This window comes from Pseudonaja textilis, chromosome 17 (assembly GCF_049901715.1).
Source record: "Pseudonaja textilis isolate UNSWEBS1 chromosome 17, rPseTex1.2, whole genome shotgun sequence".
NCBI classification, from domain to species: domain Eukaryota; kingdom Metazoa; phylum Chordata; class Lepidosauria; order Squamata; family Elapidae; genus Pseudonaja; species Pseudonaja textilis.
In genome coordinates this window covers 8,259,242-8,271,294 of record NC_142006.1, presented here as the reverse complement: position 1 = coordinate 8,271,294, position 12,053 = coordinate 8,259,242, and the positions used below count along the sequence as shown (strand labels likewise).

Genomic DNA, 12,053 nt, shown 5'->3' with positions numbered 1-12,053 from the left:
GTAAAATGGGAGAAGATTCCCTTAATAACTGTTTTGCTTAGCAACAGTTGTTGGCTCCATTGTAGTCGTAAGCCGAGGGCTACCTGTATTTCCATTTTCTGGCAAAAAAAAAAAAAAAGAAGAAATCCATCGTGGACAACGAATTTGCTTAACAGCCGCTGTGTTTGCTTACCGACCGCTATTAAAAAGGTCGTTAAAAATCAGGCATGGGCTCAGTGACGGTTGTAAGTGAAGGACTGCCTGTAAGCGCACGGATGATGTTACTGAGTCAGGCAACGAAGCCGGGAAGCCAGTCGCTTCAGATAACATCCGTCCAGTCGGTAGGCTTAAAAATAAGAATTTCACACCTGCCCAACACCATAAAGGGCCAGCAAAAGTCTTTGCCCATTGCACAATTCTTGGAGACTTTTAGTGAGGCAGGAGGAGAAAAAACGAAGGAAAGGAAACTTGGATGGAGCCCAGGAATGTAGCTTTTATCTTGGAATCGGGAGTCCTTAAATTTTTCGTTGGAATGTAGAAGGAGTTTCCAGTTTTATTGGAGACAGGCTGGAATTTAAACCGCAGAGGCCCTCTTATCAAAACTTGCTGGGGGAAAAAAAAAAAAAGCAAAGTCCTCATTAAAGGTAGTCCTTGACTTACAACAGTTCCTTTAGTGACCGTGCAAAGTTACGACGTCATTGAAACAAAAGATTACCTGTGCAGAGGGTTGCACTGGGTGTGGATTTTCACAGCTGTTTTCTTTCAAGCCAAGCTTTAGCTGACTTGGTTGGTTGGGATTGACTTAGCGGCAACATTTCTGGCTTCTTAGCAAGTGTCTGTGGAGATTCTCCATCATCCAGAATCATGGTTGTCCCAGAGGTGCTTTTTTTTTCCTTGTTTTTCTTGGTTAAGATGTTTCACTTCTCACCCAAGAAGCTTCCTTAGCTCTGACTGGATGGTGGCGGTGTGGGGGAACGGAAGGATTGATACTCCTTGCAGACAGCTGATCATTTGCATCCTTTTAGGGTGTTGTTGAGGCCCCTTGGAAGTTTGCCTATGTCCTCAGGGTCACCTGAGTGGTGCCAATGGGTGTGGAGCCTTCTTGGAACTGTTGGAAGGACTGTGTTTGTAGAAGGTTCCACATCCATTTGCCACCATTCAGGTGATCCTGAGGACACAGATAAACCTCCAAGTGGCCTCAACGACCCTCTAAAAAGGATGCAAATGACCAGCTGCCTGCAAGGAATGTAAATCCTTCCTTTCCTCATCATCCGGTCAGAGCTGAAGAAGCTTCTTGGATGAGAAGCGAAACCTCTTCAAAGGCAAACAAGGAAGTCCAGTTCGCTGTGGGACGTCCTTAGCAAGTCTTGGTTGGGAGCTAACTAAATTGACTGGTTTGAAAGGCGCTCGATACCAATTAATTTTCCCACCCGTTTTTCCAGTCCCTATAAACTGTAACTGGTGGAGAGGTGTGTCACTCTCAGAGAAAGAGAGAGAGAGAGACTCCCCTTCCCCACCTCCTTCCCAGCATGAAGTCCAGTCTGGTGACATAATTTGTGACCCAGGAAAACTGGTGGTCAGCTGTGAAGGCATGAGAGAAGCTGGAGACTTCACCGTCTGGCTTTTAGAGGTAAGTTCTCCTCCGTCACGAAGGGGGAAATCGTCTCTGGTGCTCCTGGGAGAATGCTGGAAAAAAAAAAACAAAAAAACTATATATATAGATATAGATAGATATATTACTTGACTTGCCATTACAAGCAGAGTTACATTCACGGAACGACCACGTTGCTGACGTAACAACTGTAGGGGTTCACTTAACAGCAGTGGCAAGAAAGGCGAAACACACTGAACGACTGCCTCGCTTAGCCGCAGAAATTTGGAGGGCTTGGTTGTGCTCATTAAGTCGAGAACGGAGCCATGTTTTCTCAAAGTTGGCGACTCTAAAATGGCTGGACTTTCAACTCCCAGAATTCCCTGGCTTGGGAATTCTGGGGAGTTGACATCCTCCCTCCCTCCCCCCAATCTTGGTCCCACCAAGGTTGAGAAGAACTGGTCCAGAGTAAGGCCGGAAACAGGATATTCCCCTTTAAAAACAGCAACGACAGCCACAGTACCAAACCAAACTGTGAATGTCTCCAGGAGAGAGAGAGAGAGAGAGAGAGAGAGAGAGAGAGAAAGAAAAGTCCTACAATTCCCAAAGATTCTTACAGATTAATTCATTCAATTTTGTTTTCATGCTACCAATTTGCAAATGGACTTGTGTGGTTGTGTAATTCACCCCCAAATAGCGGGACAGTAATATAAAAGGATCATTATTAAAGCTACCAAACTCTTATTATAAATTATCCTAACCACAAGGGATAAAATATCTGCTCTTCTGAACTTCTCAAAAGCGGTGGAGAATTCAGAATTGTCATTGTGAGTCACTTCTCTCTCTCTCTCTCTCTGTGTGTGTCTGTTTCTCTCTCTGTCTCTCTCTCTCTGTCGCTCTCTCTCTCTCTCTCACGCTCAAGGCTTGTTTCTGCTGAATGCAGTGTGATGCAGTCATTTGTTTTTATTGTCTTATAGATCAATCACAACGAGGAAGCCTCTTCACTTTCTTCCTGAACAACCCCCTGATGGCATTCCTGTTTGTCTCCGGATTATCCAGCATGCGCAAAGGACTCTGGGACAAATGTCACGATTACCTTCGTAAAATCAACCGGGATATTGCACAACTCTTGACTCATTCCCGCTCGATAGGTATGCTTTGGAAGGAAAGAAAGAGGCAAACACCTGAACCACTAGCAACTTGTGTGTGAAGACTAGCAGCTCATGTATAAACCAGATAGTTTGTTCGTTTGATAGGTCAAGAGCTGATTTGACCGCCACGTGGTTACTCATACTCCGGTGGCTTAGAATTCTGATGTTGATCTCCCGTGTTCCCATGAATGACTTGGATGAAGAAGTGAGGAGATGTTGTGTGCTAGAACGGTCAAGAGAACGTAGAGAGGGTGGGAAATCTTTCCGAATCTTGGTGAAATAAAAACCAAAAGAAACTCAAAGCAGCTACCATATATTGCTCATGTTAGATCGGTAGAGTCATTGTGAAGGTAACATATCAGTTGATAAATTGACATAAATTATGTTAGGTAGAAGTACATTGTGTTGGCTATAAGCTGGAGTACATCATGTTAGGTATCTGATGTAGATACAGGTTGAAGTAAGTTGAACTAGATGGAGTTAAGTATAAGTTGAAGGACATTGTATATTGACTTTTTTTTTCAGCACCATCGTCACTTCAAATGGTTCCATCTAAATGAATGGTCAAAAATTAAGGACTACCTGTATTCTAATTTCACTTTTCTCTGTTTCTTTTCCCTCTCATTATAGACCAGGCCTTCCTCCAGTTTTTTGGAGATGAATTCCTGCGCTTGCTTCTAACGAGGTTTATTTTCTGCTCAGCCACCATGAGAATGCACAAAATCTTCCGGGTATGGCAATCAATCAATCTTCCTTCCTTCCTTTTCTCCCTCCCTTCTCTCCTTCTTCTCTGCTTCCTTCCTTTTCTCCTCCCTTCCTCCCTTTCTTCCTGTCAAACTGGGCAGGGGCTGAAGGGTTTGCAGAGTTGCCTATTTCAAATACTTCCCCCTGAGTTTCAGCTCAATTTTATTGGAGACTTAAAATGTTTCATTGTACCTCAATACTCATTGTTAATTGATCCTAATTGGGCAGGGGGCACAATGAGTACTAAAACTGATGAATACCAGACAATTTTTTTCCTATTAGGAATAACGTAACACACTTCTGCATTAAGTACCCCCAAAATATGATGCGTATCGGGACAAAAAGTTCATGTCAAAATGTATGAAGTACCAAATTCGAAGCGTTTCGAAGCCACAGCGATACCACTATCCTTTCGTATTGCCGTTTTGTTCCGGCTGTAATTTTGTATTCTGCGCTCCAATGTCCTTTTCAGAAGCGGCTCTGTTGCCTTTTGTGGCCGTTTTCTTATTTTTCCCTTCCTTTTCCCTCTTCCAGCAGGAAACGAGGAATTATCCCGAATCGTACCCGCAGCTGCCCAGGGATGAAACCGTGGAAAACCCACACCTCCAAAAGCACATTTTGGAATTGGCTTCAATATTGGATGTCCGAAACGTATTTTTGGAGACCACCCTCGACGATTATTAAGTGCGGAGAAACACATCATCGTCTGGAGGTCTTTTAAACCCTCACTGCAAAAAAAAAGAAAAAGGGGTGTTTTTTTTGGAAATGGTGCAGTTTTCTAAACGTGAACATCCACGCACGCACACACACGCACGCACGCACACACACACACACACACAGAGACAAAGGAATTTACTTGAGTTTTATTTTGGAACTTGACGGTGTTATATATATATTTTTTTCTTTTTTTAAAAAAAAGGTAAAATGGAAAGAAAGGAGGGGGGCACTTGCCCAGCTGTTCTGTTCTGCATGGATTCGATTTTGATAAAAAAAAGGAAGAAGAAAGAAAACAACCCCCGGCGCACACACGAAAGTTTTACAAATTTTAGACTGAAACAATCTGGTGGGTTTTGAAGCTTTTTCGTTTGTTTGTTTTTGTTTTGAGTTGGAAGACGTCACTGGCCACACAACAACAACACCCACCCACCCATTGAAATGCAGCCAGTCACTTTTAAGCCCTCGTTGTGCAAATCCTTTATTTTTGTACTGTTTTTAAAAATCCAAAAGCAAAAAAAGGAAAAAAAAAGAGGAAAAAAAAAAGAACAGAGGAGGGAACCAAAAACAAAAACAAAAAAATCCCCAGGAAAAAAAAAATATGAATCTTCTATTTCCCCAAAGATTTAAATCCTGAACGGCAGGACTTCAAATGGTGCAAAGCGGACAGCAATAAGCGTGAGTCGAAGTCAATAGGTTTCATTAATACGTCCCCCCCTCAAAAAAAGAATCCGGCTCAGTTGAAGAGAGATGGTTGTGTAAACTTAAGAACATACAGCGCTGTCCATAAGTTTTGTGGGGTATTCCTTTTTTCCTTCTTTTTTTGAGAAATCAGCCTATATCGCATATGGGCTAAGGAAGCTGGACTTTGTCCCTCAAAACCTAGAATTTTGGCCCATTATCACATCCAAAGATTATGAACCACCCTCTGTGCATCCCTTCAGTTTGGGCTTTTAAGTCACAAGGAAAAAAACAAAAAACAAAAAACAAAATTCCACCCCTTTCTCTGAACGCAAACCATGGTCAATTCTCACCGCAATATGGAAGATTCCCCGGTCCCTCCACCTCAACTTCTGAAAGAGCGGCTTTCATCCCGTTCGTCCTTTGAGGGCGGAAGTTCACCCGGTGAAGAAAAGAGAGAACAATCACTGCCTCGCCTCTGTGTTCAAGCTGCTCAAAAGAGGGGGGAAAAAATTTAAGAGGAGGCTCCTCATCTCACCTTCTTAACTGCCAGCGAGAAATGTCTACCTTCCAGAGCTGTTGCTAGACAAAGAGAAAGACGAATAAGACTCGTGGGGGACTGTAAGACCTCAAGAGGAAGCTTTGGTGTGATGAATTTTTGGGAAAATGCGAGGAGAAGACGACAACGGTCTTCACCATCTGGTTTTTTTAAGGGGCAAACAACTCAAGAAGCAAGACCTATCTCCAAAGCTTTCATGGAAGGACCTCAAGTTTGCATTTCTTGGCCTACAATCTTGGCCTCCCAGTGATTTGGGCTTGACGCAACAGTGGTCCTGAAGGATAATGTTGAATGCTTGGAGCCCAGCGAAGAAGTCCTCTAGATGGGAAAATGGGACAAGCATCTTCAGACATCAAGATTGAGGAGGAGATCTGAGGGAATCATGATGTGGGCTTGGTGTCCATGTGCTGCTGTTTTCAAAGACCCCCATCCTATGCTTTTTTCCCCCTCCCCCTGCCAAAGGAGTACATTGATGAAATCCAATGTATTTGGACTAAGCTAGAGTAAGCGCACAAGTCCACTGTTCTTCTTTTTTTTAAAGGGCGGTAGGGAATCTCCGAGGAAGCATATTCCCCGATATATTAAGAGGTTGCTTTTGAAAAGTTGAGAAGCTCACCTTGAGCAAATGGGATCCTTGCGGTAGCTAGGGTGGAACAAGTCTGGAAGGAGGAGGACCGAGAAAGAAGGAGTCCCTTCTCTTGATCCAGATGCCCAAGGAAATACAGTTTTTAATCTCAACATCTGCTTCTTCCAGGGGTCGTACAAGCCGCTTCGCAAGCAAGGACACGGCACCTGGCCCTTTTGAGAAGTAGCAAGGTTGGGAAGTGGTTGCCGTCATGAAGAAAGGCAACCTTGGGAGAGACAGCAAGAAGGTGCCTTAGGGTCGGGCCTAAAGTGCAATGAAGATACGATAGGTGTTGAGTTTTACTTTTTTCCTTTTTGAGGAAGAAAAAGAAAGGAGGAAGAAGGGAACGAAGGAGGTAGTTCTGGTTCTGGAATGCCTTCATTGTTGACTTGGCAATCAAAATAAGTAGCTTCATAGCAAACTTGTGTTTTTAATGGCGTTCAGTTTGGTCTAGGCGCAGCGCGTTTCCTTCTGTGGTGCTTTGTCGTGTCTGCCCAGTTACGGTTCGTCAAAGACAAGTCTGGGTGCAGCCGTGTCTCGTCACGCATCTGCCTACCTGTGCTCCGCCTGCCGAGTTGTAAATGTGTACGTGTGCATGTAAATATGTAGATATATTTATAAATATAAGGAGCCCTGGGAACCATTGTTGTACAATTTTTTAAAAAAAAGAAGAAAGAAGAAGAAGAAGAGGTTTATGTAGGTTCTGAACCGAAGTCAGGCCCTCCAGGTGACATAGTTAAGAAATGCCCTTCAGGTTGTCATGAGTCAGCAGACAGGTGGTGGGCTGTTCCAGCCGGAGGCTTCAACCCCCCCCTCATTGCCGAGTTCCTTGGGCGTCTTCCCAAGTTGACTTCCAATGAGGTCGTTCTGGAAGAAGTTGACTTAAAAGACCCTTTCTATCGCCACATTCTGGGAAACATCTTCGTTGGAGTTCAACGCTTCGCTGGTGTCTCTAGTTACATGATGAGGGCAGGGGTGGGATTCAACCGGTCGTAGCAGCAGCAGCCGGTTTGGTGAGCGCGCGCCCAGCGTTTGAACACCGCCCATTTTCAGCTCTGACACTTACCCCCAACTGCAGCCCCGGTGAGTAAAACAGCTGAGGTGCGGCAATCGCCGTGAATGCGACGCGAATCAGCTGAGCTGCATAACACAGAAATAAAGGACAGACTAGAGCCAGGACAGGTGGTCGCGACCAAATTGATCACCGGTAGAATCCCATCCCTGGATGAGGGTGATAGTAGGATTGTGCTCTGGTCTTGCTCCATCCTGCCTTAGTACCTGGATTTCCTCTGCATACGCTTGCGGGGGGGAGCTTTACTAGTGTACCTTCTGCTAATCTAATGGTCCTCCAGATATCGCCAAAGGCTGGGCAACTTGAAATCCACACCAGTCAAGGAGGGCTATCTTACTGTATCTGCCAGTTACACGTAGGTTACAAAGCATAAAGGCCTGGAGAGAAAAGACATTCCCTTTAACCGCAGAATGTCTCTCCTTTGGACTCTGGGGGAACGAGAGGAATTTAAGTGCCTGCTTCTCTGGAGATGGTCGCTTCTGCTTAGCATTGGGTGCTCTAGAAAAACAGATTTCAAGGAAAGGACCTCGTTTTGAGTTCCTGGCAACCCCTTGTGTGTGTGTTTTAGTTATTTGTCTTGTCTTTCTGATGGGTCTTCGCAAAGGGCGTAGATTTCAGACATGGTCCTCATAAAATGGGGGCCTTCAAACTTGCAAGTTTAAGACTTGTGGACTTCCAACTCCCAGGATTCCTCCTCTAGTCATGTTAGCTCAGGAATTCGGGGAGTTGAAGTCCACGAGCCTTAAACTTGCAAGTTTGAAGACCCTTGTTTATAAAAGCTAACCGAGTTGGACACCGAAAAAAGCTAAATAAGAAGGAAAGAGCTTGAAAGATGGGTATTCTGATTAGACGGCATTCGAGCAGTTTATGTTCTTTTCAGTTTTACTTGGAACCATGTCCTCCTCCTCCTCCTCCTCCTCCTTCGAGAGATTATGAAGGATTTGTTAGGAAGAAATGTTTTGGGAATCGGATCAGGGTCTGCTTATCCTGTTCTCGTAGGCTTTGTGTGAAGGAAGAGGCCGCGTTCGGAGAAGTCTCTTTCCCTCTATTGCATTCTTGCAAAGGTGATTGCACTGACACCTGAATTGCTTTAATTGCTGAAATTTGTGTTTTCTCTGGTGTCCGTCTCCAGATCTCAACTCCGTGCTGTCTGTCTTTCACCAGGCCTTTCAATGAAGATAGGAAATAGCTTGAAAGCAAAGATAGACATCCTAACCAAGATGGGACCAAAGCCTTGTTTAAATAGAATGTACATATCTACCAGAGCTTAAGCACAACAAACCAGCTTTTCTTTCTTTGTCCTGTCAAGGCAGCTAAATAGACATGTGCAGGTATAAAGGGAGAATAAAAACAACAACAAAGCCAGGACTAACTTACTACTTTGAAGGAGGTATCTTTCTAGTCAAATTTAACATGATGTGTTTTCCTTCCTTCCTTCCTTCCTTCCTTCCTTCCTTCCTTCCTTCCTTCCTTCCTTCCTTCCTTCCTTTCCTTCCTTCCTAATATTTTTCTATCCGTCTTTTTACTTCTTCCCTTCTTTCTTCCCTTCTTTCCATTCATTCCTCTAAAATGTTTTCTATCCATCTTTTCTCATTCTTTCCTCCCTCCCTTCCGATTTTTGACATGTCATTTTCAGCTTGACTTTTATTGGGGGTCAATTCAAGATCTTGAGGCTTTTTTTTTTTTTTAAAGCCTACCCCGTGGTAACACTTTTGCATGGATATGTGTAATTTAGTTGGTTTCTATAATTCTCTTGATTGGCCCATGTTTGGACTTCATTGTATTTTTTTTTTAAAAAATGTGGTATGGTCTCAGCTGTCGCGATCGTCTTTAAGTCCTATGCTCACGTGGGAACATTTAAAGAAACGTTCCAAAACTTTACAGGAATTGAGCACTGAACCCTGCTGCGCACATTAAAAAGAACACAACTACCACAACCTGTTGCTTCCACTGGTCAATGTTTGCTGAGTAATACGATGAGTTGAGTCAGATTTAGAATAGATTAATTGATATCTTAAAGTTGGTAAGGGACTTTCTGGATTTCATCCTTCAGTTTGTGGATGACTTAATATGGACCCATTGCAGTGCTAAAAGCTTCGAGAGAGAGAGAGAAAGATGAATATAGGAAGCGTTATCTTTTTCAGACAGTAATTTTTGTTCCAGTAGGATAGGATTTGCACTATAATTCCAACCAACTTGCAGGAACTAAAACGCTAGCATGCATTTCTCAGTTTGAATCTGGCTAGGGCACTCTATTGCCTCGTGCTTATATTAGCAACATTTTTTTCTTCGGTTTGGTTTCTTTGGGTTTTTTTTTCTTCTTCCCCTTTTTTTTAAAAAAGAAAAAGACTTTTTTTTAAAAAAAAAACATGTCTGGGTTTTGTTCCTAAAAATGCAACCCCGTATTTGGAAGTCGTGATAAAACCCTTTTGCCTTCTGAGTGGTTTTTTGTGTTTTTTGGTTTAAATTATCTAGGCAACGCTAGTCTGTAACCGACTTGTTTCTGAAGTGTGACGCAAGTGGTAGGGCACATACACAACTGTTTTTCTCTTAGCATCTCCGCTAAAGGGATGGAAGCACAACCGTTTTACATTCGGCCTAAATTTGTTCGCGGTGCTGCTATTCTGTAGTGCATGTCGTGATGCTGTGCATACATCGCTCCTGTACACCATGCCACCTCTGATACCTGTCTACGTATTGGTGCCAACCTATCCATGCAATGACTTGAGATTTCTACGACATTCCTGATCTGACACTCTTCTTCTTATTTTTCCTCTTCCCTTCAATGCTGGGAATTTTTCAGGCGGGAAGGATGGGGGTATTCTGGTTTAAGTCCTTGTAAATGGCTCCCCACAGCCCCCTCCTCGACCTGCCAGGAATTAATGGCACCTGCACCATAAAGTCTAGTTGATGTGGAAATCTGTTTCCTGTAAAACCCTTGTACATGCGTCTGTCTCTTTAACATATCAGAATTATGTAAGCCATATAGCGGTTCATCCATCTTTCCTTTTATTTTCTTTTTCTTTCGAATTTTCTCTCCCCACCGGATGGCCGATCGTTGATCATTCACACTGTGGTTTGTGGAGGTGTCTTTTATTTTTATTTTATTTTGGGGTTCCTAAAGAGTTCAATTCTCTTTTTTTGGAGCACGATAAGGGGCAACTTCTATAGATTCTAGGACAATTCCCCATGGCCGACTTGCTACAAGACAAGAGTGGTCACTTAAATGAAGAGGAAAGAATCCTTTAAAGAAAGGATGCAAAAGAAGGAAGGAAAATGAAATGTGAACGACCAACATTTTAAAAAGAAATTAAATTTACTTCACATAAGTGTTGAATTGGCCCGTGGCAAGTTAGCCATGTTGAGTTGACTTGGCCATGGTGAGTTGGCTGGAGCGAGTTGCCCCATTCCTAGTTCTGTCGACTTCTTTCAATTTGACGACTTACGGGAAGACAGTACCAGCATGACTGAATTTTTCAACCTCACAGGGCGATCCTCTCTCTAGAGACCTGACCCAGGTGTCCAAGGGAACAAGAAACACTTGTTTCAGCAACCAACCCACATATCTGCTTCGATGTCGCCCGAGAAGAAATACGACATATCTGGGGTTTTGCTCTTGGTGTATTGAAGATTTTTTTTCCCCATGTCGGTTACGTTCACTTAGAATGTGAATACATTCGTTGGTTGTGTATAAATGGGTTTTTGTATCGAGCCCCGATCGGATTAAATGTATAACCAATATACAATAAACATATTTGCTTAATTGCTGTGTCTTTCAGCCTCTTAAAACTGGAGGATCCGCACATTTTGAGTTCAAATCATTTCAGTCGATTTCTCGGTTGCCCTGCGATCTTTAGAACTGTGCTACTGATGAGAGAAAACCTTCCCCCCTTCTTTCTCTCAGTTATTACATTCCACCTTTGTTATTTTTACGAATCAGTCCAACACGTGTTTAGAATAGAATAGATCAACAGAATTGGAAGGGACCGTGGAGGTCTTCTAGTCCAGCCCCTTGCTTAGGTATAATACATTTCAGACAAATGGCTGTCCAATCTCTTCTTAAAAACTTCCAGTGCTGGAGCAACTTGTTCTACTGCCAGGGAGTTTCTCCTTAGTTCTCGGTTGTTCCTCTCCTTCATCAGTTTCCACCCGTTGCTTCTTGTCCTTCCCTTCTTGGGGTAACTGGTCAAATAGGGTCCATGGGGGGGGGAGGGGAAACCCCCCCTCCTAAGCCCTCTTTCTCCTAGGCTGTCTTGGTCTTTCAGTGGCTCCGGTGGGGGGGGGGGAGTGGATGAGATCCTCGCAACTCAGAGTAGCCAACCCACTTTGGTTGGGGGTCTCATCAGGCCCAATTTTTAAAAATTATTATTTCATGCTGTCTTTTCCCTTAAATATAATACACAATATAATACGGCCACAACGGAGCCCGAAATGTATGTTGCTAAGTGAGAAAATGGTTGAATGACTTTTGCGACTTTTTCTTGTCTCGTTTGTGAACCGTATCGCTGCAGCAGTTAAATTAGTTAACTGCTAGTTAGTTAAGTGAATCTGGTTCTGTCAAAAGATGGTTGCATGACACACACCCTCCCCCCAGGGTGCTCTTAAACTGTCATAAATAGGAGCCCGTCATCAAATGTAAATCATGCAGCCCCGGGAATGCTACAATAGTCATAAGGGTGAAAAACGGTCACTGTTTTTTCAGTGCCATCGTAACTTCGAATGGTCACTAAAATGAACTCTTCTAAATTCTTGTGTGTCCCTTGTAGGTCATCTAGTCCAACCCACTGCCCAAGCAGGAGACCGTACACCATTTCTGACAGATGGCAGTCCGTTCTCTTCTTGAAAACTTCCAGATAGATAGATAGATAAGAGAGAGTGAGAATGAATGAATTCTTTATTGGCCAAGTATGATTGGACACACAAGTGATGAAGCTCCC

General features: G+C 43.4%; 1 protein-coding gene across 3 annotated transcripts in view; it reads left to right on the top strand.

The window, feature by feature from the left end:
* SCAI (suppressor of cancer cell invasion) overlaps positions 1-4,728 on the top strand; it is a 30,662-nt gene extending 25,934 nt beyond the window's left edge. For all 3 annotated transcript variants that reach the window (XM_026712544.2, XM_026712542.2, XM_087914624.1), the window contains 3 exons: positions 2,548-2,721; positions 3,352-3,452; positions 4,000-4,728. In XM_026712544.2, coding sequence (XP_026568329.1) covers positions 2,548-2,721; positions 3,352-3,452; positions 4,000-4,149 — 425 coding nt within the window. In that variant the 3' untranslated portion in view covers positions 4,150-4,728. The remainder of the gene's footprint in view (positions 1-2,547; positions 2,722-3,351; positions 3,453-3,999) is intronic.
* Positions 4,729-12,053: the final 7,325 nt, after the last annotated feature.